Source organism: Lactuca serriola, chromosome 4 (assembly GCF_051521515.1).
Source record: "Lactuca serriola cultivar US96UC23 chromosome 4, Lser_US96UC23_V15, whole genome shotgun sequence".
Classification (NCBI taxonomy): domain Eukaryota; kingdom Viridiplantae; phylum Streptophyta; class Magnoliopsida; order Asterales; family Asteraceae; genus Lactuca; species Lactuca serriola.
The window spans coordinates 79,382,490-79,409,587 of NC_136411.1; the positions used below are offsets into that span (position 1 = coordinate 79,382,490).

Sequence of the window (27,098 nt, forward strand, 5' to 3'; positions counted from 1 at the left end):
ACTTTCTCAAGACTTTGACACCCAACTCTCCCGGCTTGTCAATATGTGACTACATCTCCAAGATGTGACCACACCTAGACCTTGCCTTGCCAATAGGGCCTGAGTGACCTTAAACTTTTCCAAGAACTTGTGGATTAGGGAGAACAATTGGAGGAGGTGAATGAAGTATGATTTCCATAGGACATCATCTTCATTAAGGAAAGCTTGTTTCAAGAGATTTGGGAAGATCATAAATGTCTAAACCAGACATCTTTTGGGAGACATTCAAGATAGTTGATCTTAAGTCCTTAATATGACACCCAATCTGAAATATTAAGGCTAGGACCCAACAAACTATTTTATAACTTAGAAGAGGTATGCCGTAATCCAAGCTATAAAATATTTGAAGGTAGGTGAATGACGATTCACCAATTTCCACCAAGATAAACGAAATGTATTATTAGGTTTTAATTGGTTTTGAAACTCCTAGATCTTTGAGATTCATTGAACTGTTCAAAGGCATGTTTCAATCTCGAGTGTGCCCTTCAGGTTTTGTGACTAGGATGCCGAGGATCACAAAACAAGGGGTGAAGTAACCATGCAAATTACTTGGTACCCTTAAGTGTTTACCCCTCAATCGATGTGCCGGTAAACCACACACGCTCCATCGATACTATGATAAACATTAAGTTACCCTTTGCCTACCTTGTTAAATACGAGTTAGTGTGCCGGTTAACCACACACGTTCCACTAACCGACTTAAACAAAGTACAAAGTGTAATTTCATGGATTAGCACCTTATTCACATTTTTCCTAAGTAACTAAGATTGGGTATTATTAAGAGTTTAGTTACTTAGTATTTATCATTAATACTTTTAATGAAGGGTGAATTATAGTCTTGTCAAACCCATTCGGCTAACGACCCTCCACCGGTCAAGCAAGCGGTGGGTGAGAGTGGACACCCATTAAGTTGCCATTTTATAGGCAACAACCCTATACCCACCTTATAGACCGGCTTCGTGAATGAGGCGTACTAGCGGTAAGACTGACTTTACTCTTATACATATATATATATATATTATTAACTTATAATATTATAAAGTATAAGGGTTGAATTTTAACTTTTAAAATTCTAAGGGCTAACTTGGAAGTAAGTATTCATAAGAGAAGACTTTACAAATTCCAAAACTTGAGGGCAAGTTTTGAAACTATTCAAAACTAATTAATTCCATAACTTATGTGTTTAAAGTAGTTTTAATCCAAAAACTCTTCAAGTTCCATAACTTGAGGACAAGTTATGGAAGACTTTAAACTAATAAAAGAATTAACTTTTCTTTATTTTATAACTTATGAAATTAATTAAGGTTACACTTTATTTATTTATTTATTAATGAAGTGACTCTTGAACCTCCATAACTTAAGGACAAGACTCTTCATCTTTTGTAACCATTGCCAACTTTTATGAGTTTTATGAAACTTAAATGTGACTTTTCATATAACTTGAGGACAAGTTACACAAACACATTTTAGAATCAACTCTTAGATTAATTTGGATTGAAAACAACAATTTCACATAACTTCTATTAATCTAAGCAACTCATATAAACAAGATAATTCAAATCAAACTTTTCCATGTAATTAGAGTAACACTTTAAACTAATACAAAACATGAATCTATTGACAATTATCTTTAAAATTGGATTAGCATGAATATTACCACATCAAAAACAAGTTTATAAGTCCAAAACATCTTTGGGTAATGTTCCTAGTCCAATTCCAGCCAAAAAAGTCGAGTTTATGCTGTCTGGGGGTCCAACTCGTCGAGTGCATGAACCAACTCGGCGAGTTGGCTCGTTTTCAACACCTTTTAGGCATGGACTCGCCGAGTCTCCTGATGGACTCGCCGAGTCTGATGATCAGACAGCAACAAATTCGTTTTTTTTCAGCTTCTATTGTAGGTATAACAAGAAAACAAGCCTAGGCTCTGATACCACTGTTGGGTTTTGTGCATTCTAACACTCCTAAGTGTACATGCAACCCTAAATACCTTGGATCTATGTTTTCTCTATTATACATGCAAATAAGAACTTCCAAGGTATTATCCTAATCTAGCATACAAAAACAATGAATGTAACAAGATAGAATACATACCTCTTGATGTAGAAAGTCTTCATGAAGCTTGAGTGCCTAGCCCCAATAGTGTGGAAGCCTCAAATGGAATCACAATCACCAAAACACTTAGAATAACTTGAGAGAATTCTACAACTCATGAAATCGGCTAGCCCTTTCTTACTCTCACTCTAGTGGCCGATTTGGTCAAGAATAAGATGCTTATATAGTTAGGGTTACACCATGTAAACCCTAATTGACATGGCCTTTCATTTCCATCATCCATGGGTACAAATACACCATGGAGCATCCATGGACCATCCTATGGGTTTTAGCCCAACTTGATTATCCATGGAGCATTAGCCCACTATACAAGTATGGATGATTTACACAATCAACCCATATATTTAATTAGTCTTCTTTTGATCACTTAATTAATCCTAGATTAATTCTTGATCAATACTAATTAAATAATCTTATTATTCTTATTATTAATATACTAGAACTTATAATATATTAATAACCATAAGTGTCTTATTTCTCTCATTATAGTCTATCCAAGTGCATGATGGTATGCAACCCAAATGGACCATGCCGGGTCGGGTCAAGTCTTACCAATTATAGTTATGGACTTAGACATTAATCCAACAAAAATACCATGCAGATATTTGATTGTGTGATATATTAGAACAACATGCTAGTACCAGGCTAGGGATCTTCAGGAATTGCATGATAGAATTGCCTAATTGTATGATGCCCGATATCCTAGGGTTTTCCTTATATGAAATTGACATCATTACTGTAGTTGCTTAGTGTATGCATAACGTTCGTACATAATTAAGATCTTATAGCCTGAGAATGTTTGGTTTGGCCTTATTTCCTATTCTTGTTTGATGAAGGGCTTAGGGTAGGATCAGGTATTCTAAAGTCTATAGGGTCCAGCGTTATGTATGACTAGCATACACTAGTGATGCGGGGTTGGTGGAAGTTTCTTGGATTGGTGGGTTGTGTGAGGCTGGTAGGTCAGTTATGAGATAGTTAGCCTTCCTCTAGGAGTGAGGATTGAGCAACCACCATCTATATGTATATTGTTAGGTTTTTGTGGTGATACTTGAGACAAATATGGGTAGGTGTGGAAGGTAGTATGGGTCGTACTACTGAAAGCACATGACCCATACGTGTAGCAAGGAAGTCACACCCCCTAGGGTTTAGTTGGGTTTGTTTCCCTGTTATTTATGCGGATTATCTGATATCTTCCTGGTCTATTTTCAGTATGGTGGTTACGAGGCATTTTGTGACTGGATCCGGATCGGGATCAGGGTAGGGCGATAAGGAGGCCCCGACAGCACCCGAGATTATCGGCCAGTGTTGATAGAGGATCGTGTCGAGGAGATCATCCGCGAGGAGGTGGTTGAGACTGCCCAGGGTCAGATTCTGGAGATGTTTGGGTCTATTAATACCGCTATGATGGAGTATTTTGATGACAGATATGCAGCCCTTGCTGAGATGGCTGCCACAGCAGCTACATCGGCTGTAACAGCGGCAGGGGGAGGAGCTAGTAGGGCATTCCAGTACCAGGACTTCGATAACACGAAGCCCCTTACTTTTGATGGAACTCAAGATACCATCAAGGCCATGAGGTGGCTATCTGATGTGGAGGGGTGTTTCTTCACATGTTCATGTCCTACTGACCAGAAGGTCAAATGTGCCCTGAACCTGCTGAGATCTAGGGCAAAGGACTGGTGGAGGTTGATGATTGGGTCTTATACTGATGATCAGAGAGTTGTGGTTACTTGGGAGCAGTTTAGGGATATGTTATGCACTCTCTATATTCCACGAGTTGAGCCGGAACGGTTAGCTCAGGAGTTCTTGGATCTGAGACAGGGTACTGAGTTGGTGACAGAGAGCACCTGGATGTTCACGGAGAGGGCGATGTTCTACCCAGAGTTTGCTTCTGAGCAGGCTCAGATGACACGTTATCTGAACATGCTCAAGACTGACATCCGTCAGTTTGTTGCCACCCAGCGATGTGATACTTTGCTAGAGTTACAGGAGGCCGCCAGGCGGCGGGAGCTTGAGATTGAGCTGCAGCTTCGAGAGCAGAGGTAGGCCCCGACACAGCCCCAGCCGGCGTCGAAGCGGTCCAAGACCGGTGATACTAGGTCTGGATGACAGCAGGGTCGTACTTGTGGGAAGTGCGGGAAGTTTCATTCGGAAGTGTGTTAATTGGGTAGCGGGTGCCACAAGTGTTGAAAGGAGGGGCATTATGCGAGGGATTGCCGCCATTCCGCCCCTGCCCCGGATATGAGGATATGTTATCATTGTCATCAAGTTGGTCACGTTAAGACCAACTGTCCACAGCTCGCTGCTAAGCCAGCGCAGGCTCCTGCACCAGCTACGCTGAGGATTACTGATGGGAGGCATGGTAGAGCAGATCCCCCAAGGGCTTAGGGACATGCTTTCCAGCTCACAGCAGAGGAGGCCATGACAGCACCAGATGTGGTTGCTGGTATGTTTCTATCCCTTATCTTACTGATTATATATGTTTTATGCTTATATGTTTGTACCTATGATTAGGTACATTTTTAGTGAACTCCTTGCCTGCATTGGTTTATTTAACTCGGGGGCGAGTCAGTCGTTTGTATCTCAGATGTTTAGTAGGGAGTTCAGTGTGCTAGTTGGAGAGCTAGAGTGTCTGTTGCCAGTCTCTATTGTCAACGAACACAGGGTTTCTACTTCTTCGGTCTACCAGGGATATGAGTTGGAGATTTTCGGGGTGTCTTTCCCGATAGACTTGATTCTGATCCCCATGGGGGACATGTGTGTGATCATGGGTATGGACTGGCTTAGTCGCTTCGGTGCCATGATCGACTACGAGGGTCAGCGATTGGTGGTTCGAACCCCAAGTGGGGGAGAACTGATTGTCGGTGGCGAGGGTACCATACTGGGATTAGCGTTTTGTTCAGCTACCAGGGCTCGGTAGTACATTTAGCACGGGTGTGTTGGTTATCTAGCGTATGTGGTGGATACGTGGGTTAGAGATCAGATTTCAATATCAGAGGTTCTAGTGGGCAGGGAGTTTGCTGATGTATTCCCAGATGAGTTACCCGGAGTGCCTCCGGAGAGTCAGGTCGAGTTTAGGATTGACCAAGTGCCAAGTGTGGCTCGCATCGCCAAGGGACCATATCATTTGGCACCGCCAGAGATACAGGAGTTGTCATCACAGTTGCAGGAAGTGTTGGGCAAGCGGTTGATCCGTCAGAGCAGTTCTCTATAGGTAGCATTGATTCTCTTTGGGGAGTGTCGATTCTCTTCGTCAGGAAGAAGGATGGTTCACACCGGATGTGCATTGACTATCAGGAATTGAACAAGCTAATAGTGAAGAACCGTTACCCACTCCTGAGGTTAGATTATCTCTTTGATCAGTTATAGGGAGCATCTTGGTTCTCCAAGATAAACCTGAGGTCCGGGTACCATCAGGTCAGGGTTAAGGAGGAGGATGTGGAGAAGACTGTGTATCAGACTCGTTGTGGACATTACGAGTTCGTGGTGATACTGTTTGGGCTCACCAATGCACCAGCAGTAATTATGGACCTGATGAATCGGGTCTGGAGATCGATGCTCAATCTCTTGGTCATCGTATTCATAGACGACATCTTGGTATTCTCCAAGACCCGAGAGCAGCATGAGGAGCACCTTCGGGGTTTATTAGGAGTTTTGAGGCGGGAACGGCTTTATGCCAAGTTCTTGAAGTGCGAGTTTTGGTTATGAGAGGTTCAGTTCCTTGGACACCTCGTTAACTAGGAGGGGATTTTGGTCGATCCGACCAAAATCGAGGCGGTTATGCAGTGGGAGATTCCAAAGTCTCCCTTGGATATCAGGAGCTTTTCTAGGATTGGCAGGGTACTACCGGAGATTTATACAGGATTTCTCCAAGATTGCAGTACCTTTCACTCGTCTGACGAGGAAGAGGGTGGATTTCCGGTGGGGCCCTGAGCAGCAGATGGTGTTTAAGACCCTCCAACAGCGTTTATGCGAGGCCCTAGTATTGACACTTCTAGAGGGAGTTGAGGATTTTATAGTGTTTAGTGATGCATCCATCACGAGGCTGGGAGCGGTCCTCATGTAGAGAGGACGGGTGATAGCCTATACATCGCGACAGTTGAAGCCGCACGAGACGAGATACCCTACTCATGATCTGGATCTGGGGGCGGTGGTGATCGCCCTCAAGATTTGGAGGCATTACCTCTATGGGGTCTGTTATACCATCTATACGAACCACAATAGTCTACGGCACATCATGGATCAGCCGAACCTGAACATGAGACAACGCAGATGGCTAGATGTAGTCATGGACTACGACTATGAGATCCTTTACCACCTAGGTAAAGTGAATGTGGTTGCGGACGCTCTGAGCCACAAGTCAGCTGGATCTTCCACTCCGGCAATATGTATGAGGATATTAGTAGATTCTCCACTTTTGGGTTTGATTAGAGAGGTACAGGATGAGGGCATGCGACTAGAGAACTAGAGACTAGAGAGGATTAGGGGTGAGAACACCCGGTTTGTGTGGGATAGTCAGGGATTATGGACCCGTTGCAGTTGGGTCTTGGTTCCGATTTCTGATGGTGTCAAACAGACTATATTGGAGGAGGCTCATAAGTCTCGCTTCTCTATTCACCCAGGGGCCACCAAGATGTACCGGGACTTGCGATTGAGTTACTGGTGGTCGTGCATGAAGCGATAAATCACTTGGTATGTCGAGAGGTGCTTGACCTGTAGGATGGTCATGGCCAAGCACCAAAGGTCACACGACAAATTCTAGCCTCTGGAGATTCCCATGTGGAAATAAGAGCAGATCATGATGGACTTCATCACCAAGCTGCCGAAAACGGTGAAGGGGTTCGACGTCATTTGGGTCATCATGGATCGATTGACCAAGAGTGCTCAGTTCCTTCCCATTCGGGAGAGTTCATCGGCCGAGAAGCTGGCCGACTTGTATATACGCAAGATTGTCGCTCGTCATGGGGTTTCGGTTTCTATCGTCTTAGACCATGATGTTCGGTTTACCTCCCGCTTCTGGAAGAAGTTCCACGAGGAACTGGGCACTCATCTACACTTCAGTACAACTTACTATCCGCAGACGGACGGCCAGAGTGAGCGGACCATATAGACTCTGGAGGATATGTTGAGGGCATGTGTCATTAACTTTAGTGGGAGTTGGGACTCCTACCTACCCCTCGCAGAGTTCTCCCACAACAACAGCTTTCACTCCAGCATTGGTGCTCCACCTTATGAGTTGTTGTATGGACGGAGATGCCGCACACCAGTCTGTTGGGGCGTGGTGGGTCATAGGGTGATGGGTTAGACCGAGGTAGTCCTGCAGACTATCGAGATGATTCATTAGATTAGACAGCGGTTGCAGATCGCACAGAGTCAGCAGAAGAGCTACGTCGACCGGCGCCGATCTGAGTTGGAGTTTCAGGTCGGTGACATGGTACTCCTATGGGTCTCACCCTGGAAGGGTGTGATCCGCTTCAAGAAGATGAGGGAAACTGGGTCCCCGATACATTGGACCGTTCCAGATCATTTCTAGGGTTGGCAACGTGGCATATAGACTTGAGCTACCAGAGGAGCTTAGTTAGATCCATGGTACTTTCCATGTTTTGCAATTGCGGAACTGCGTTCTGGGCGAGGAGGCGGTAGTGTCATTAGATGATATTCAGGTCGATGAGCGCCTGAATTATGTAGAGAAGCCGGTAGTCGTTCTGGAGAGGAAGGTAAAGATTCTACGAAACAAGGAAGTACCGCTGGTGAGGGTACAATGGGAACACCGGAAGGGATCTGAGTGGACTTGGGAGCCGGAGGCTGAGAAGCGGGAGCATTACCCGAAGTTTTTCACTGCAGCGGACTTCGAGGAGGAAGTCTAGTTCAAGTGGGGGAGAATTGTAATGCCCTGACTCTCAAGTATGGACTTTACAACTTTATTCACATAATTGAAAGGTCTACTCGACGAGTTGGATGCCCTGACTGGGCGAGTAGGAAAGTTTTTGGCCACGTGTTTAAGTGATCAACTCAATGAGTCGGAGGACACGACTCGACGAGTTGGAGCTGGAAGATGAAACCCTAATTTTCGGGGTTTTGCACCCTATTTAAAGGGTCATTGGCCCCCTTAGCCTCCCTTATAGTCTCCTTTGAGTCCAAAAACCCTAAATCGCGTTTCCTCTCCATATTTGTGTGTTTTTAAGCTTGGAAGTGGATCTTGGTAAAAAGGAGCTTGAAGATCAAGAAGCTTAAGGCAAGGAATGGTTGTGGATCTGAGTTTTACTCTAGTTTAGCATCACTTGAAGGTAACAAGTCATTACCTTGACTTCCTTCTAGCTAGATCTCTCCATGCTCGAGATTAGGGGCATTTATAGCATGTTGGTGATTCATTTCGGGTGTTGAGCAAGATCTGAAGCTGCAACATCAGATCTAGGCTCATCTTGGTCCTTAAAGCCATAAAGCTTCAGCCTTTAGTAAGATAATACATTTTCCTCACCTAGAACCTCTTCTTTAGTTTGATTTTGGCCCTTACACCTTGCATGTACATAAAGCTTGCAACTTTACGTAGGAAGTATGACCTAAGAGCTTAGATCTGCAAGATGGATCTTTGGGGTGGCTTAAAATCATCTGAATGGAGAAAGGATTGAAGGGACTCGACGAGTTGCATGGTCAACTCGGTTAGTACAATGAAGATTAGCCATTAAGGGCTTCTGCATGAACTCGGCGAGTCATTAGGACGACTCGACGAGCCAGTTAGGGTTTTCTCGACTTTTGGACATGCATGGACTTGACGAGTTGTTTGGAAACTCGACGAGTCAACTGGGAGTTTTCATGAATTCTTGAGTTCTGGAAGGACTCGACGAGTTAGGGAGCTGCACTTGACGAGTTGGGTCAACATGGACTGTTGACCTTGACCATTGACTCTGAATTTGACCAAGGATGGACTAGTTGACTTCTGGGTGTATTTTGATAAATTGGTAATATAGGTGGTGGAGTCCGTGGCAGTGATTCGAGAGTTTGAGCTTATCACTTCAGTACGAAACTTGTGAGGCGAGTTATCCTCACTATATCAATTGTGTCTATGGCACCAATGTCGACCCTTATCGGATTTGTATCCGGTTTTATTACATGATATGCTCATTGATTTACATCTTGGTAGTTAGGATGGTGATATGCTTAGTGACCTGGTTAGGTCGGTATCCTGGTATATAGGATGATGCTATGTTAGTGACCGGTTAGGTCTGTATCCTGGTAATAGGATGTTGCTATGATTAGTGATCTGTTAGATCAGTTTGACTATTATAAATGCTAGCATATGATGTGTATGTGCACATGTTTGTTGATTGGGGGTTAGGTTGAGGCGGTCTTGCTTTGTGCTGAAGGCCAACATACCCAGGGCGGTCCGGATAAACTGAAGGCCCTGCTAAGGGGTTCAGTTAGGCCGAAGGCCTAGCGAGCGGTCCAGATAGGTTGTAGGCCATGCAAGGCGGTCCAGATGTGCCGAAGGCTCATAGAGCGGTCTAGATAGGCTGAAGGCTTGCAAGGCGGTCCAGTCAGGCTAAAGGCTCATTATGCATGTTGTTTGCCAATTTGTTTATATGATATGGTTATATCTGTATAACGTTGGTATTTTTTTTTTTTGGGGGGGGGGGGGGGGGGGGGGGGCTCACTAAGCTTCAGGCTTAAAGTTGTTGATTATGTTTCAGGTACCTCTGATGATCACAGGAAGGCAAAGGCGTGATCGTACAACTCCTCATTTTTCATGTTTTTATGATTTGATTATGGGATACTCTGACATTATACTATTTTGGAAACATGTTTGTAATAATCTTGGTTTTAAAATGTTTTAAAAAGTTCAAATTTGGCATGATTTTTATGGATGTTACATCCAACCTCTTCAAACTTCAAAACCCTTCCAAAAGAGCACAAAAATGAGCTTCTAAGCTCACACACACAAGGAAGTAGTAAAGCACGGCTAGGGTTTCCTTCTCTAGGTAATGAAGTGATAAGGAAGGCCAAAGAATGTTGGTTAAGTCCATTAAATAGGGTGCAAACTATAAACAGTAGGGTTTTCCCATTCAGCTCCAACTTGTCGAGTTAGGGTCCTCCAACTCATCGAGTAGGTTTCAAAATCCATGCGGCTTTACTAGTTTCTACACAACGAGTTGGGGCCTCCAACTCGTCGAGTAGGTCTTATGAAATGAGCAAAAATCCTTAAAATTTCATACCTGGGAGTCGGGATGTTACAATTCTCCCCCACTTGAACTAGACTTCGTCCTCGAAGTCTGCTGCGGTGAACAACTTCGGATAATGCTCCCACATCACTGCCTCCGGCTCCTAAGTCCACTCAGATCCCCTCCGATGTTGCCACTGTACCTTTACCAAAGGTATCTCCTTGTTATGGAGAGTCTTCACCTTCTTTTCCAAAACAATCATCGGTCTCTCTACATAGTTCAGGCACTCAATGACTTGAATATCATCCAATGATACAATCGCCTCCTTATCCAATACGCACTTCCGCAATTGCAAAACATGGAATGTGCTATGGATCTGACTGAGCTCCTCCGGGAGATCTAGTCTATACGCCACCTTGCCAACCCTGGCAATAACCCGAAAGGGTTGAATGTATCGGGGACCAAAATTCCCCCTCTTCCTGAAACGAATCACACCCTTCCAGGGTGAGACCTTCAATAGTACCATGTCACTAACCTGCAACTCCAACTCAGATCGGCATTGGTCGGCGTAACTCTTCTGCCGACTCTGAGCAGTCTGCAACTGTTGTCTGATATGCTGAATCTTCTCGGTAGTCTGCAGAACTACCTCGGTCCGACCCATCACCCTATGACCAACATCACCCCAACAGACTGGGGTACAACATCTCTGCCATATAATAGCTCAAATGGTCGAGCACTAATATTAGAATGAAAGATGTTGTTGTAGGAGAAGTCTACAAGCGGTAGATGGGAGTCCCAGCTCCCACCAAAGTCAATAACGTAGGCCTGCAACATATCCTCGAGGGTTTGTATGGTTCGCTCACTCTGACTGTTTGTCTGCGGATGATAAGTTGTACTGAAATGCAGTCGCGTGCCCAGTTCCTCGTGGAACTTCTGCCAGAAACGGGAGGTGAATTGAACATCACGGTCTGAGACAATAGAGACTGATACCCCGTGGGGAGCAACAATCTCGTAGATATACATATTGGCCAGCTTCTCGGCCGATGAGCTCTCCCGAATGGGCAGAAAATGGGCACTCTTGGTCAATCGATCCACGATGACCCAAATAGCGTTGAATCCCTTTGCCGTTCTCGGCAATTTGGTGATGTAGTCCATTGTGATCTGCTCCCATTTCTACATGGGAACCTCTAGAGGTTGCAGCTTTCCATGCAGCCTCTGATGCTCAGCCTTGAATATCCTGCAGGTCAAGCACCTCTCGACGTACCATGCGATCTCTCTCTTCATGCAAGACAACCAGTAACTCAGTCTCAGATCCTTATACATCTTGTTGGCCCCCAGGTGAATAGAGAAACGAGACTTATGAGCCTCCTCTGGTACAATTTGTCTGACCCCACCAGACATTAGAACCCAGACTCGACCGCAACAGGTCAATAATCCGCGACTATCTTGCACAAATCAGATGATCTCACCCCTAATCCTCTCAGGTTTCCAATTCTCCTACCACACACCATCAGCCTAAGCTTCCCGAATCAAGCTCACGAGTGGAGAATCCACAAATATCCTCATACATGTCGTCGGTAAAGAAGATCCAGCCAACTTGCGGCTCAGGGCATCCGCAACCACATTCGCTTTACCCGGATGGTAAAGGATCTCGCAGTCATAATCCTTGACTACGTCCAGCCACCTGTGCTGCCTCATGTTCAGGTTCGGCTGATCCATGATGTGTCTCAGACTCTTGTGGTTCGTGTATATGGTACAATGGACCCCGTAGAGACAGTGTCTCCAAATCTTGAGAACGAATACCACCGCTCTCAACTCCAGATCGTGTGTGGGATATCTCGTCTCATGTGGCTTCAGATGCTGCGATGCATAGACTATCACCCATCCTCTCTGCATAAGGACTACTCCCAATCCGATGATCAATGCATCACAGAACACCACGAAATCCTCAACTCCCTCAGAGAATGTCAAAACTGGCGCCCCGCTGAGTCGCTGTCTCAGAGTCTCAAATGCAGTTTGCTGCTCAGGGCCCCAACGGAAATCCACCCCCTCCTCGTCAGACGAGTGAGGGGTACCACTATTTTGGAGAAATCATGTATGAATCTCCGATAGTACCCTGCCAATCCCAAGAAGCTCCTGATATCTGAGGGAGATTTTAGAACCTCCCACTGCATAACCGCCTCGATCTTGGTTGGATCGACCAAAATCCTCTCCTGGTTAATGAGATGTCCAAGGAACTGAACCTCTCGCAACCAAAACTCGCATTTCGAGAACTTGGCATACAACCGTTCTCGCCTCAAAACTCCCAATAGCTCATGGAGATGCTCCTCGTGATGCTATCTGGTCTTGGAATACACCAAGATGTCATCTATAAACACAATGACCGAGTGATCGAGCATCAATCTGCATACCCGGTTTATCAGGTCCATAAACACTGTCGACGCATTGGTGAGCCCAAACGGCATCACCACGAACTCGTAATGTCCATAACGATTCCGGACACGGTCTTCTCCATGTCCTCCTCCCTAACCCTGACCTGATGGTATCCAGACCTTAGGTCTATCTTGGAGAACCAAGATGCTCCCTGCAACTGATCAAAAAGATCATCTATCCTCGGGAGTAGATACCAGTTCTTCACCGTTAACTTGTTTAACTCCCGGTAACCAATGCACATCTGGTGTGAACCATCCTTCTTCCTGACGAAGAGAATCGGCGCTCCCCACGGAGAACTGCTCGGACGGATGAACTACTTTCCCAACAGTTCCTGCAGCTGAGATGACGGTTCCTGTATCTCGGGTGGTGCCAATCGGTACGGTGCCTTGGCGATAGGGGCTGCACCTGACACTAGGTCGATCCTGAACTCGACTTGCCTCTTCGGAGGCACTTCAGTAACTCCTACAGAACACATCAACAAACTCTCTGACAATAGGAACATCCGAAACCGAAACCTGATCCCTAACCCGCATATCCACCACATATGCCAAATAACCCGCACATCCGTGCTAAATACACTGTCGAGCCCTGGCAACTGAACAAAACCCTGAACCCAATCTGGTGCCCTCGCCGTAGATAACCAATTCTTCCCCGCTTGGGGTTCGAACTACCACTCGCTGACCCTCATAGTCGATCATGGCACCGAAATGACTTAGCCAGTCCATACCCACAATCACACATATGTCCCCCCATAGGAATCATAATCAAGTCTATCAGGAAGGATACCTCAAAGATCTCCAAAACGCAACCTCGATAGACTAAAGAGGCAGAAATCCCGTGTTTGTTGGCGATAGAGACTTGCAACGGACACTCTAGCTCTCCTACAGGCAAACCAAACTCCCTACTGAACAATTGAGAGACAAATGACCGACTCTTCCCAGAGTCAAATAGTACCAATGCAAGTAAGGAGTTCACTAAGAACGTATATAACATAGGTATAAACACATAAGAATAAAACATATATAATTAATAAGATAAAGGATAGAAACATACTGGCCACCACATCTGATATTGTCCTGGCCTCCTCGGCTATGAGCTGATAGGCACGTCCATAAGACCTTAGGGGCTCTGCTCTAGCTTGACTCCCGTCAGTAATCCTCAGTGTAGCCGGCACTGGAGCCTGCGCCGTCCTGGTAGCGAGCAATGAACAGTTGGTCTTCACGTGACCAACTTGATCGCAGCAGCAACAAATCCTCATATCTTGAATCGGGGCTGACTGGCGGCACTCCATTGCAAAGTGCCCCTCCTTGCCACACTTGTGGCACACACTACCAGATCTACAAACTCCAGAATGACCCTTCCCGCACTTCCCATAAGTACGGACGCGCTGGCCCCCAGACCTAGAATCAGCGGTCTTGGACCGCTTTAGCGTTGGCTGCTACTGTGTCGGGGCATGCCTCTGCTCTCGCAACTATAACTCAATTCCAAGCTCACACTGCCTAACGGCCTCCTGTAACTTTATTAGTGTATCACAATGATGGGTAGCAACAAGCTGTATGATGTCGGTCTTGAGCATGCTCAGATAACATGTCATTTGAGCTTGCTCGGAAGCAAACTCTGGGCAAAACATCGCCCTCTCAGTGAACATACGGGTGATCTCCGTCACCGACTCCGAACCTTGTCTCAAATCCAAAAAACTCATGTGTCAGCCGCTCTAACTCAACCCGTGGAATGTAGCGAGCGCGAAACATCTCCATAAACTGATCCTAAGTAACTGCAACTCTCTACTCATCGGAATATGACCCTATCATCAATCTCCACCAGTCCTTTGCTCCGGACCTCAGCAGGTTTAGAGCACACCTGACCTTCTGGTCAGTAGGACATGAGCACGTGAAAAACCATCCATCAACGTCAGATAGCCACCTCATGGATATGATCGGGTCCTGAATCCCATCGAAAGTCGGGGGCTTTGTGTTATCGAAGTCCTGGTACTGAAAAGCCCGACTGGTCCAACCACCAGCGGCTGCTACAACTGAAGAGGCTGCAGCGGCAGCTGTCTCAATAATGGTTGCATAACGCTCATCAAAGCACTCAACCATAGCGATCTTGATAGACCCAAATATCTCCGACAACTGAGCCCAGAACAGTGTAGCAACCTCATCATGCAGGATCTCCCGAATCCTAGCATCCAACTCATCTGTACTCATCTGACCAATAGTCTTGGGAACTGCTGGTCTACCCTGACTGCCATCGCTTAATCCCGATCCGGACCCAGACACAAATCGCCTCGTAACCACCATGCTGAAAATATGTCAGGAACATATAAGATGTTCTATATAATAATCGGTGAACCAACTCCCAACAAGTCCTAGGGGTTGTGACTTCCTTGCTACGCATATGGGTCCTGTGCTTTCAGTAGTACGGACCCATATTACCTTCCACACCTACCCATATTTTTCTCAAGTATCATCACAACGCCTTAACAATATACATAAGCATAGGCGAGCGCTCAATCCTCACTCCTAGAGGAAGGCTAAATATCTCATAATTGGCTGACTGACCCCGCACAACTCATCCATTAAACTTCCACCGACCCTGCAACACTCGTGTATGCTAGCCATGCATAACGTTGGACCCTATAGACATTCGAATACCTAAGCCTACCCTAATCCCTTCACCAAACAAGGACAGGTAATAAGGCCAAATCAAACATTCTCAGGCTATAAGATCTTAGTTATGTACAACTATGATGCATACACTAAACAACTACAGTAATGATGTCAATTTCATATAAGGAAATCCATAAGCTATCAGGCATCATATAATCAGAAAATTCTACCATGCAATTTCTGAAGATCCCTAGCCGATACTAGCATATTGTTCGAAAATGTCACAATATCAAATATTCGTATGGTATTTTGGGGTCTACTTATTGGCGCTGACTGATCGTACACTTTGCATCCTCCTTTAGTATTTTGAATACCATTTGAAAATCATTTTGAAAATCTTTTCCGTAGTTTGAGACTAGATTTACACGAGTGTTCCTCCACTTTACTCAAACCAAGGCTCTGATACCAACTTGTAACATCCATAAAATTCATGAAAATTTAAAACTTTTTCAAGCATCCAAAAATCATTATTTATTACAAAATATTTTCAAAATAGTTTCATATCAGAGTATCCCAGAAATCAAAATCATAAAATGCGAGGAGGTGCACGATCAAGCCTTTGCCTTCCCGCGATCATCTGAAGTACCTGAAACAAAATCCAAAACTGTAAGTTCGAAGCTTAGTGAGTTTCCCCAAAATACCAACGCCATACAAATCATAACAATATCATAACAAACAACATGCATATAGAGTCTGCAGTATGACTGGATCGCCCTCACCGGGCCTTCAGTCCATCTGGCCCATTCTCAAAACCTTTAGCATGTCTGGTCTACCCTACTAGGCCTTCAGCCTGTCTGGACCGTTCTCCTGGCCTTTGGCCTAACTGGTACGCCCCATTGGACCTTCAGTCTATCCGGGTCGCCCTGGGTATGTTGGCCTACAACACAAAGCAGGACCGCCTCAACCCACCCCCAAGCATATAATCAACACATAGACAACAAATGCTAGCATGTACAAATAGTCAGACTGATCTAACAGATCACTACTCATAGCATCATCATATATACCAGGATACCGACCTAACAAGTCACTAAACATAACATCATCTTATATACCATGATACAGATCTAACAGATCACTAAACATATCATCATGCGATAACGAGGACAACAATCCAAAAGGGTCGACATTGGTGCCTTCGACCCTGTTAGTATAGTGGGGAAAACTCACCTCTCAAGTAGTGTTGAATCAAGAAGATTAAACCCCAACTCTCAGCTCCAAACTCAACTTCCTGTAACCACCGTATGACTGATTCCATTAGAATCTCAAATTATCAAAATACCCCCAGAAGTCAAACTTGGTCAACCATGGTCAAAGTCAAAGTCATCAGTCAAGGTCAACAGTCCATGTTGACCCAACTCGTCGAGTGCAGCTTACTGACTCGTCGAGTCCCTTCATAACTCAGAAACCATGAAAACTCGAGCCAACTCGCCGAGTTGCCAAACAACTCGTCGAGTTCATGTTGTGTCTAGAAAGATCGGAAAAACCTTAACCAAGTCGTCGAGTTATCTCACCAACTCGTTGAGTTCACTTAGAATCTAGAAAACGGGAAAACCCGTATCCAACTAGTCCAATTTTTCCTGTCTTAACGTGTTTAGCCCTTTCCAGTCGACTCCAAGGCCCTAAACTACAAATCTAGCCTCTTAGGACTAAGATACCACGTAAAGTTGCTAACTTCACGTGCATGCAAGGCCTCAAAGGGATTAAACCACTAAACCTAAGCTTAATAAGAGGTTTAGGGCATGGAGGAGGGCCAAGACTAGATAAAGTGGACAACTTTATGTTCATGGTGGCCTAGAGGTGTCCAGATCTGAAACCACATCCTCTAGACAAGCTTAAATCCGAGAATGACTCCATTTTGCACCAAAAATGACCATATACTTCCATAAGAGGAGATCTAAGAAATGGAAAGCCAAGGTAAAGACTTTTTACCTCCAAATGGTTGCTAACACAGAGTAGATGTCGGATCTACTGCTTCTCCCTTTGCTCCAACCTCTTCAAACTTCAAAACCCTTCCAAAAGAGCTCAAAAATGACCTTCTAAGCTCACACACACAAGGAAGTAGTAAAGCACGACTAGGGTTTCTTTCTCTGGGTAATGAGGTGATAAGGGAGGCTAAAGAATGCGGGTTAAGTCTTTTAAATAGGATGCAAACCTTAAAAATTAGGGTTTTCACATTCAGCTCCAACTCGTCGAGTTGAGGGCCTCCAACTCGTCGAGTTGGTCTTATGAAACGAACAAAAGTCCTTAAAATTTCGTACATGGAGTCGGGATCTTAGAATAAACTAAAAACAAAAAAATATATTACATTCATTATACATTTTTCAAAAAATATATTACATTCATTATCTTAATCTTTCATTTCACACTTGTATCATGTGTCGTTGAACCAACGAAGGTACACTTTCTTTTAACTCCTCTTTCTCTCTCTCTCTCTCTCTCTCTATAGGGTTTCTTTGTGTCGCTAGGGTTTACAGTTCACCGGCAAGAAAAAAAAAATGGAGCTATCGAAGAAGAGAAAGACGGAAGAGAACGGCGTTCTGTACACAACGGCCGGCCCCAACGATGTCGTTGCTCCGCCGCTGTCCCTCTCTTCTTGCAGTCTCAGTCCCCAAGATGCACGCAAGATCCTCGAACCCTTCACCAAAGAACAGCTTCTTGACGTCTTACAAACTGTCGTCGTACGCGATGTTGCTGTTTTAGATGCCGTCCGCTCCATCGCAGACTCTGACCCCACCCAACGTAAACTCTTCATCCGTGGCATCGGTTGGGAAACCACCAGTGAAAAGCTCCGATCGATCTTTTCGAGTTTCGGAGAACTCGAAGAGGCTATTGTGATAACCGATAAAAACACAGGCAAATCGAAAGGTTATGGATTTGTTACATTTAAGCATATAGACGGTACAATTTTGGCTTTAAAGGAGCCTAGCAAGAAGATCGATGGTCGTATTACGGTAGCGCAATTAGCAGCGGCTAAAGATTCGAATAATGTTGATGTGTCTACGAGGAAGATTTACGTCGGCAATGTTCCTTTTGAACTTTCGTCGGAGAGATTGTTGAGTCACTTTTCATCGTATGGTGAGATTGAAGAAGGGCCATTAGGGTTTGATAAACAGTCCGGGAAACAAAAGGGGTTTGCGTTTTTTGTGTATAAGACGGAGGAAGGCGCCAGGAATTCAATCGTTGATCCGATGAAGAACATCGATGGACACCAAGTTAACTGTAAAATGGCCACCGATGGGAAGAAGGGGAAAGGAGGTGGGCCTCAGGGACCAACTGGAATGCCTGATTCTGCTCCTCCATCTGGTTCGATGCCAGGGTCCATGAATACTGGCTATGGTATGCCGGGTAAGGTTATTTTTCTTGTTAAAGTTATCTTCCTCTACTAATCTATCAAGCTCATGAAGTCATGATTGTCTTTTAATGGTGGATTACAGGTGGGTTAACATCATATGGTGGATATTCGAGTGGGCGTCCTCTTCCTCATCAAAATCCACAGATGAACTCTTCATTGCCTTCAACAGTTGGTGGTAGTCATGGTTATGGTAATCAGGGCCCACCTTCCTATGGTGGTGGTAGTGGCGGCGGCTACGGTGGTGGTGGTGGTTATGGTAGCGGTGGATACAGCAGTGGCTCACATTATGGAGGTGGTGCTGCCTCCGGGGATTACCCTGGGTATAACAATTATGGGTCGTCTAGAATTCCTCCTAGCTCAGGTGGTGGTTATGGTGGTGGTGATGGTGGCAATTATGGTGGTGGTGGATACAGCAGCGGCTCACAAATGCCACCAGCTGGTCCAAGAGGTCCACCTAGCCAGATGTATCAGGGTGGGCCCCCTTACTACTGAGGTAACGTTATATGTTTTCTCTTCTTTATTTTGCTTAAGCTAATATTATTAGTCATATGATTAGGTTAATCATTAATGCACATTTCACATTTTAAATTTTCTAATTTACTAATTCGACCATTACACTTGTATTTTTGATTTTTGATTTCAAACCAAGCATTGCAATGGAAATACAAGTGCCATGGTTAAAAAGATTCATTCACTCATTTTATTAGGAAGTAATTAGTTATTGACTAACTGACCTCTTCTTGATTGCATGTTTGCATATGCATTATATATATTTGTGTTTTCCCTAACATGTTAATAAGTTTCTTGTGAGTTGAAAAATTTCTTTGAGTTTATACCTGTTCTTATATTCAACTGTTTTACATGTCAGATTGACTTATTTGTTTCAGTGGTAGATGTCTGAAGTTTAGTGTTATTTGCTCTTCTTTTGGTAAGCTATGTTTGCTAAAAATAAGATGTTATTTTTCAACAGGTAGTTGTTGAGTTTTATGGCTAGTTGTTAGTTAGTAAGTGTAGGTTTCTTAGTGTTATGTTTGTTGGGTTTAATAATCTTTTTAAAAGTTTCATCTTTCTCTGAACTGAAGCATTACATTGTGAAGGGGCTTTTTCTTTTAAGCCGTTTTTCTGTCATTTTGTTTTATTTGCAATAAAAAGTAGCAGTAAATGTTTTTCATGTGATCTGTTTTGCTCCTTGCTTGTATTATGGGCTAAATGCTTTCAGCATCAAGTTCATATAAACGTTTTCTTCCATTTTCATGGTGAGCTAACATTACACCTTTTTTTTTGGTTAGAGTTATATATTTTATAGCTTATTCGCTGTTTTTAAATGTGATAATGTTTTTATGATTGGTTTTGAATGGTAGTGGATTGAGTTAAATGATGTATTTGGTTCAGGTGTATGAGAATTAAGAGCTTGTTGAGTTGAAGACAAATGGTTTTATTTGGTTTTGGTGATAAATGGACTCTGCTTGCTTGCTTGCTTGCTTGCTGTCTGATGTCTGATGTCTGTACCCATTAAGTGCTTGCTACATGATCACTCACTCTCTATCTCATCTGCCTTATCCTATCTGACTTGTGGATCTGAGTTTACTTTACTTACTAGTAGTAAAAACCAATATGTTTTAGATCTTTGTTGGCAACTAAGAAAGACATCTGTTATTATAGTTTCTACAATATGAATATGGTATGTGCTTCTTCTTAGGGCCTGTTTCCTTTCTCTTTCCAAATAAGTGATGTATGTATGGATAAGGTGCTGAATTGATAACTGGTGTGTGTTTGATTTCTTTTTGCTTAATGCATGAAACCTGTTAACTGAAAAAAGAAACAGGCATGTGCATCTTTGACTTGTGGTATGTGTTTGTATCTCAGATTTTGACTTGAGATAATTTGGTCTTTGATGGATAGAAATGTATTTGATCATATAGTTCATTAGCATAGTCAATTTTTTACTAAATGAATAAAGGTGAAGTTAGGCCCAGTATCATTAAAGTATTATTTGGATTTTGCAAAAGAAAAAAAAAATTCTTGTAGCGTGTTTAGAAGTTAAAGTTAGGAATATAGCTCTTTAGGGGCTTATCCTCTTTTATTTATTTGTCATCGATTTTGGGTTTTATTTGGTTGTGTATATGAATATGAATTGGGGGAGGATTAGGTTATTTTGGGGAGTTATTGTAAACGTGGAATTAAAAAATACAGATGTTTCGTATGATATAATCTGATAAGAATCTATTTGTTTCTAGTAGTTAAACTCTTGTTTTTAGTCCTATGGTGATGATATTAACTTTCTTCTCGTGATTTAAGAGAAGCAGTGATCTAATGATAATAATAACGTTGTTTTCTTTATATAAGATGTCCATTATTTTACATTTTTTCATGTTTAAAACACTAAACGACAAGCCATGTGTGGATCTATGAAAGACGCTGATTTATATGATATGATATCCTTGAGGGGGAAGGAAGTCGGTCAAGCATGTTACTTGCCATTTCATTGCGGTCAAAGAAGAAATAAGATTTCGTTTTTAGTACGAGGATTTTATTATTATTATTTTTTAATGTTTTTGGGTTTAAAGAAGAAATAAGATTGTGTAATTTAAATTCAGTGTGACCAACGATTATAAATCCAATAAATAGTTGACTATATTCTGCTTAATGTTTGTAATGTAAATTCTAAGTTATAAATCTATAAATCCGTGAAATGTTGACATAAAAAAATGTAAATTACTTTTTAGTTGCTCGACAAGAAAACAAAAACTTGATTAAATAATCAAATAAAAAAAATTCAATGTGAAAAGTGGGTAGATAATTTGAAAAGCAGTACAAAATAATGTGTGAACTAGCAATTTCTTAAGTAGAAACGATAATCAGTAAAAAAATTCAATATGTCCGGTCTATTTGGTTATTCATCGGCATATACATAAACGCACTTTATAATTTGATTGTATTATTGAACAAAGCAACAACAGATCTATGAATATTGTTAGTATGGGTCAAGGGATATAGATGTCAATAGTAACATTCGGTAAATCATAGCATGTGATTAAATTATTGAAATCTTAAATAATTTTTGATAAATAGTATCAAACGTAATAGTTAATATGTTTATTTTTGTTTTCCACCCACATTATTGGTTGAAGCCCTTAACATGGCAAATCAATTGTTTGTTTTTTCGAAGCGAAAATTTCTGAAGTTTGTAGACGATATTCACAATCATTTGCAGAAGATGTGACCAAACGATTGCAGTTTGTAATTGTAATAAGAAGTTTATTTGTTTTATAACGTTTGTATACTATAGTGATAAATTGATTTAAATAAAATGATTTTATAAACTTAAAATAGTTTTCAACACCAAACATAATCTTTAGCAAAAAACATATGAAATTCATACTTTAGCAAACATAACCTTATAAGAACTTTAAGCACAACAAGAACTTCAATTGATGAAATTAATGAATTCAACAAGAAATTCAATTGATGAAATTAATCTATAATTTATGACATTTCAGCAACAATGCATCATACATAAAAAAAAAATCGATTTCAACAAAGATTATACATTATAACGACATTTTTTTTTAACATAATAAGGACTTCCGTTGATGAAATTAATCTATAATCTATGACATTTTAGCAATAATGCATCATGAATCAGAAAAAAAAAAAACGATATCCGCAAAGATTATACACTATAATCAACAAAATCAACATAAAGTTGCAAATGTTTATGATTTTAGCAAAGATTAATCATCAACAAAGAAAACGTTTTAGCAAAGATTAATTGACAAATTTTAGCAAAAATTAATCAACATAAACTTGAAAATGTTGATTTCAGCAAAGATCAACAAATCATTTCAACAACGATTTCAGGCAGATAATATCGATTTTAGCAACATTTGCATCATAAATCAAAAAAAGAAAATGCACTTGCTGATGGTAGTGATTCACAAGGAAGACACCGGCAAGGGAAGGGTTGAGGTAGCAACGACGAAGGAAGGACTGAGCAGTGATAGTGACGATCAAGGATCGACCATTTGGAGAGGGAGGCACGATTCGATGGGGGAAGGAAGAAAGATGGGATCGACGTTTTTTTAGTATGCCCAATTCCTTTTTTAATTTTTTTTTAAGGTTTTAGGTTTAGAAGTGGTTGAAGAGGCAAGTCCAATGTTTTATTGTACAAAACACGCGCATACCTTTTTTAGTCTGAAGCCTTTAAAAATACAAAAATAGCTGCAAGATAACAAGTGATGTGCGTATGGTGCGTGGTGCACCAAAAAGTGATTAGAAAAGGATTTAAAAAAAACAAACAACCCCTAAATATACTCCCGTCTTCATATGAAACACCACCCGCCACCTCTTAAAATGTCGTTTTTCCTTTTCTTATCTTTTGTTTTCGTTTATCTTTTTATATCCCCATCTCCACAACTCTCAAAAACTTCAATCTTGATCCACCTTATGCACATTCCTCGGTTACTTGACCATCAATCGAGGATATTGTTGTCTCGATCTATCAACCTAAAAACTCATTATCTCTCGTCATGTAGTATTTAACGAATCCAATTTTCCATACGACTCATTCATGCCCGTTGTTCGCCCTTCATATGACTTCCCAAATTGAAATAATGACCCATCTAATTTTTTGGTCTTATCTCATTCCTCACCCCACTCTTGACCCATGTTCCCTCTCGAGACCGAGAACCCTACCACTTAAAACACCCTTTCCTCTCATACTTCCAACTTGGCTTAACCCTACACCACCATCGAATCCAACTCTCCTTTATTACATCCTAAAAATCACAATATAAATTTTCATTTTTCATTCAAATAAAAACATTGTTTTCATAAAACCAAGTCACAAACATAGTGTCAATTACAAATGCCCCAACATCAGAGTATCCAACACAGGTGGGAATAAAAAACTGCAAAGGATGTGTACGATCAAGGCTTCGTCTTTCCTCGATCATCTGAAGTACCTAAAACAAGAATCCACAACTGTAAGCCGAAGCTTAGTGAGTTTCCCCAAAATACCAAACACGTCAGAAATACAATTACAATGCATGCATATAAGGTTTATTGGCCATAGCCTCAACCCAACCATCCGGGTTTGTTGATATAGAGTCTCAACCCAACCATCCGGGTATGTTGGTCCACCGTATGAAGCAATACCTCAACCTAGCCATCCGAGTTTGTTGGCTTCCTACCTCAACCCAACCATCCAAATACGTCGACATATGCAAATAACAATTAGCCATATAATGGTCCTACATCAAGTACATAACACAACAAATGGGCCTGCCATGGTGCCTTCAACGCATAGGCATAGTAAGAGAACTCACCTCAAAACCGAGATGATAGCTGAAAGAATGCAACTCCGAGTATCGAATCTACCAATTACCTATATAGAAAAAGAAGGCACAATCCTTAATACACAACTCAAATACTACCCAAAATACCCTAGATGACTTAAATTCAAACTTGGTCAAAGTCAACGATCAACGGCCAAAAATCAACCTCCAGTTGGTCGCCATGTCGTGGCCATCCTTGGCCACGTCGTGTCCGATAGATGACAAAACAGACGAGCCTTAGCCAAGTCGCCATGTCGTGGTGACCTAAGGCCACGCCATGGGCACTGGCTCCTAACAACTTAATGGGTTAAACTGTTTTCTTTAATTCTAAGGGCTCCAAATCTCAAGTCTGGTCCATTCTATGGTCTAAGTGGATAAAGTTTCCAACTTTATCCCTTTAGACTCTCCAAGAGATGGAGATCTCACTCCTAGAAAACTTAATCTTGAAGACCAATAATCTAATACTCCTAGAAAGGTTTCTAGCATCATAAATAACATAAAAATCCATGCTTTTCTGACATGCATATCCAATTCATGTATTGAACTCCTATTTGGTCAAAATGAGGGTTTATGGCTAAAAATCGATGCATGACACCAAAACTCATTTCTAATCCAGATCCAAAGCACCAAATACTTCAAATGGCCTGTAGATTCATAAAGTTGCTAAATTTATGAGATCTCACCACCCAACTAACAAGAACATGAAATTTAAGGACAAAAGTCAAGATCTAGAAACCTATCATGATAAATCAAGTCTTGAACACTTAGAAGGGTGCATAAGAGTGCTATAACAAAGGATGATAACTTGCTTGCTGAATCTTAGCCCACTTCTTCTTCTTTTTCCTTTAATGGCTTCAAAGAACACCAAAAAGGGCTTAAATAAAGGAGGAAGTAGATTAGGGTTTCTCAGGTCTGAAGGAGGCCGATGGAGGCTGAGGGTGAGCAAACCCTAGCATCCTCATTCCTTTAAATAGGGAGAAAAACCCACAAAAATAAGGTTTATCACTTGCCAGCTGCCACGTTGTGGCCATATACTATCACACCATGGTGGATTAAATGAATGCACGATCTTATCTTGATTTGCCACGTTGTGGTGCCTCCACCATGCTGTGGAAAACTCTAAAATGCCAAAATTGAAAATGTGAAGTACCTTGAGATCTGGGTGTTACATCCTTATTTGCCACTCACCTCCATTACCGAGAGTACTCCCAACAACTTCACACCTTAAGATTTTTTTGACCATATCTTTTACATCACTCCCGCTTCTACCATTAACCCAATATCCAAATCTACGTCAATAAACCCTATGATTACTCGAGGAAAAAATGGTGTTGCTAATCCTACTGATCATCCAAATTCTTCCACATTCACTCTCTCAACCATCATTCAATCATATTTTTAGGCATTTGTAAGACCAATACTGGCATAAAGCCATACATGAACATGAAGAATATCAAGCTCTCATGTCTAACGGTACCCGGACACTTGTACCGAGATACATGACCGACCAGAGTTAATGTTGTCAAGTCTATGTGGTTGTTTAGACATAAATTCAATACTATATAACACTCTAGATATAAGGTGCGCCTTATGGACATTATACTTATGTAATACCAGGGTGTTGACTACGATAAGCCATTCAACCTCACTGTCATAGTAAAAACCATACATATTGTTCTCATCCTTGTACCAATGATATTGTCTAACAACTTGGTTTTCTAGCATCGTCATACTGACTCATCTCTTTCATTTTTCTCTTGGGGACTAATATGATGTACTTACTACTATATGTAGATGAAATCATCATCCACACTTCTTCTTCAATGTGTCATCTCCCAATTTGCTTGAGAGTTCGCCATGACAAATTTCGGTCACTTTAACTGTTTTCTTGGCATTTATGTGACTTGCGGTTCTTTTGGTATTTTTTTTATCTCAACATTATATGTCATATAGTTCTTTAACGTGCTAACATGGAAAAATGTATCCCATGTCGCACACATGTCGAGGCCATTTAGAAGCTTGATTCAAGGGCCACCTATGTCAAATCCTACATTGTATTTTAGTTAGTGTATTGCATTGCTTTACTTTCACATGACGTGACATATCCTTTGTGGTTCAACAATTATGTATTTTCATTCGTGGGACACTTGATCGCGACCTTCAACTATACATCTCGTAATCATCCAGTCTTGTTGGTTACTCTAACACTACTAACATTATCTATGGCGGTTATCCCTCTACTCGACCACCTCTAGACTTTTCTAGGCGATAATCTAGTTTCTTGGTCGTCAAAACGCCGATGTGTCATATCCCGCTCCAATGCTAGAGCTGAATATTGAGGGGCTACGAACATTGTTGTCGAGACTTGTTGTATCCACAATCTTCTTTTCTAGCTCAAGTATCCACCAGACAAAGCCACAATTGTTTACTGCGATAACATTAGTGTTGTTTACATGTCCTCCAATCGAGTAATCCCATTTAACATCAACGCAAAAAGCACATCAAGTTTGACATTCATTTTGTTAGAGATCAAGTTCGGGTCTTGTTTGTGTGTTCCACGTCCCATCCTTTTCGCAATACACCGATAATTTCAACAAGGGACTACCATCCTCATTTTTTTTCAGCTTTTGAACCATGTTAAACGTTAGGAAATCTATTTCAATCAAATTGCCGAAGGATGTTAGCATATATCATTTGTATTATTGGTCCATGTTTGTATTAGTCCATTTGTTATATTGTCTCATATCTCTCGGCCCATTTTTTATGTTGGCACCTATATGGCTATATCCATCAAGGTAAAGACTAAATACACCTAAATGACATTTGAAAGCGATAGTAAATGAAATATAACAACAAGAAGAGCTTCACAACCCAAAACACAAAAATCGATCCAAGTGACCAAAATGCTTGAAACACAACCATTTTTTTGAAGAACATGGTCCTCATAGATTTCGTCTTTATTTTATCTAAACCAATCAGTAACATGTAAACTCAAGCT

The 27,098-nt window shown here is 41.9% G+C and overlaps 1 protein-coding gene across 3 annotated transcripts; it reads left to right on the forward strand.

The window, feature by feature from the left end:
* Positions 1–17,779: 17,779 nt before the first annotated feature.
* LOC145101962 (UBP1-associated protein 2C-like) lies at positions 17,780–20,605 on the forward strand. Of its 3 annotated transcripts, none has more exons than XM_079039273.1 (3): positions 17,780–18,757; positions 18,847–19,257; positions 20,157–20,605. In XM_079039273.1, the coding sequence occupies exons 1-2, from the start codon at positions 17,908–17,910 to the stop codon at positions 19,254–19,256; spliced, it is 1,260 nt and encodes a 419-aa protein (XP_078895399.1). In that variant the 5' UTR covers positions 17,780–17,907; the 3' UTR covers position 19,257; positions 20,157–20,605. The 3 variants fall into 3 exon arrangements, with proteins under 3 accessions (XP_078895399.1, XP_078895400.1, XP_078895401.1); XM_079039274.1 differs by lacking the exon at positions 20,157–20,605 and adding an exon at positions 19,633–19,935; XM_079039275.1 differs by lacking the exon at positions 20,157–20,605 and adding an exon at positions 19,652–19,935.
* The last annotated feature ends 6,493 nt before the right edge of the window (positions 20,606–27,098 follow it).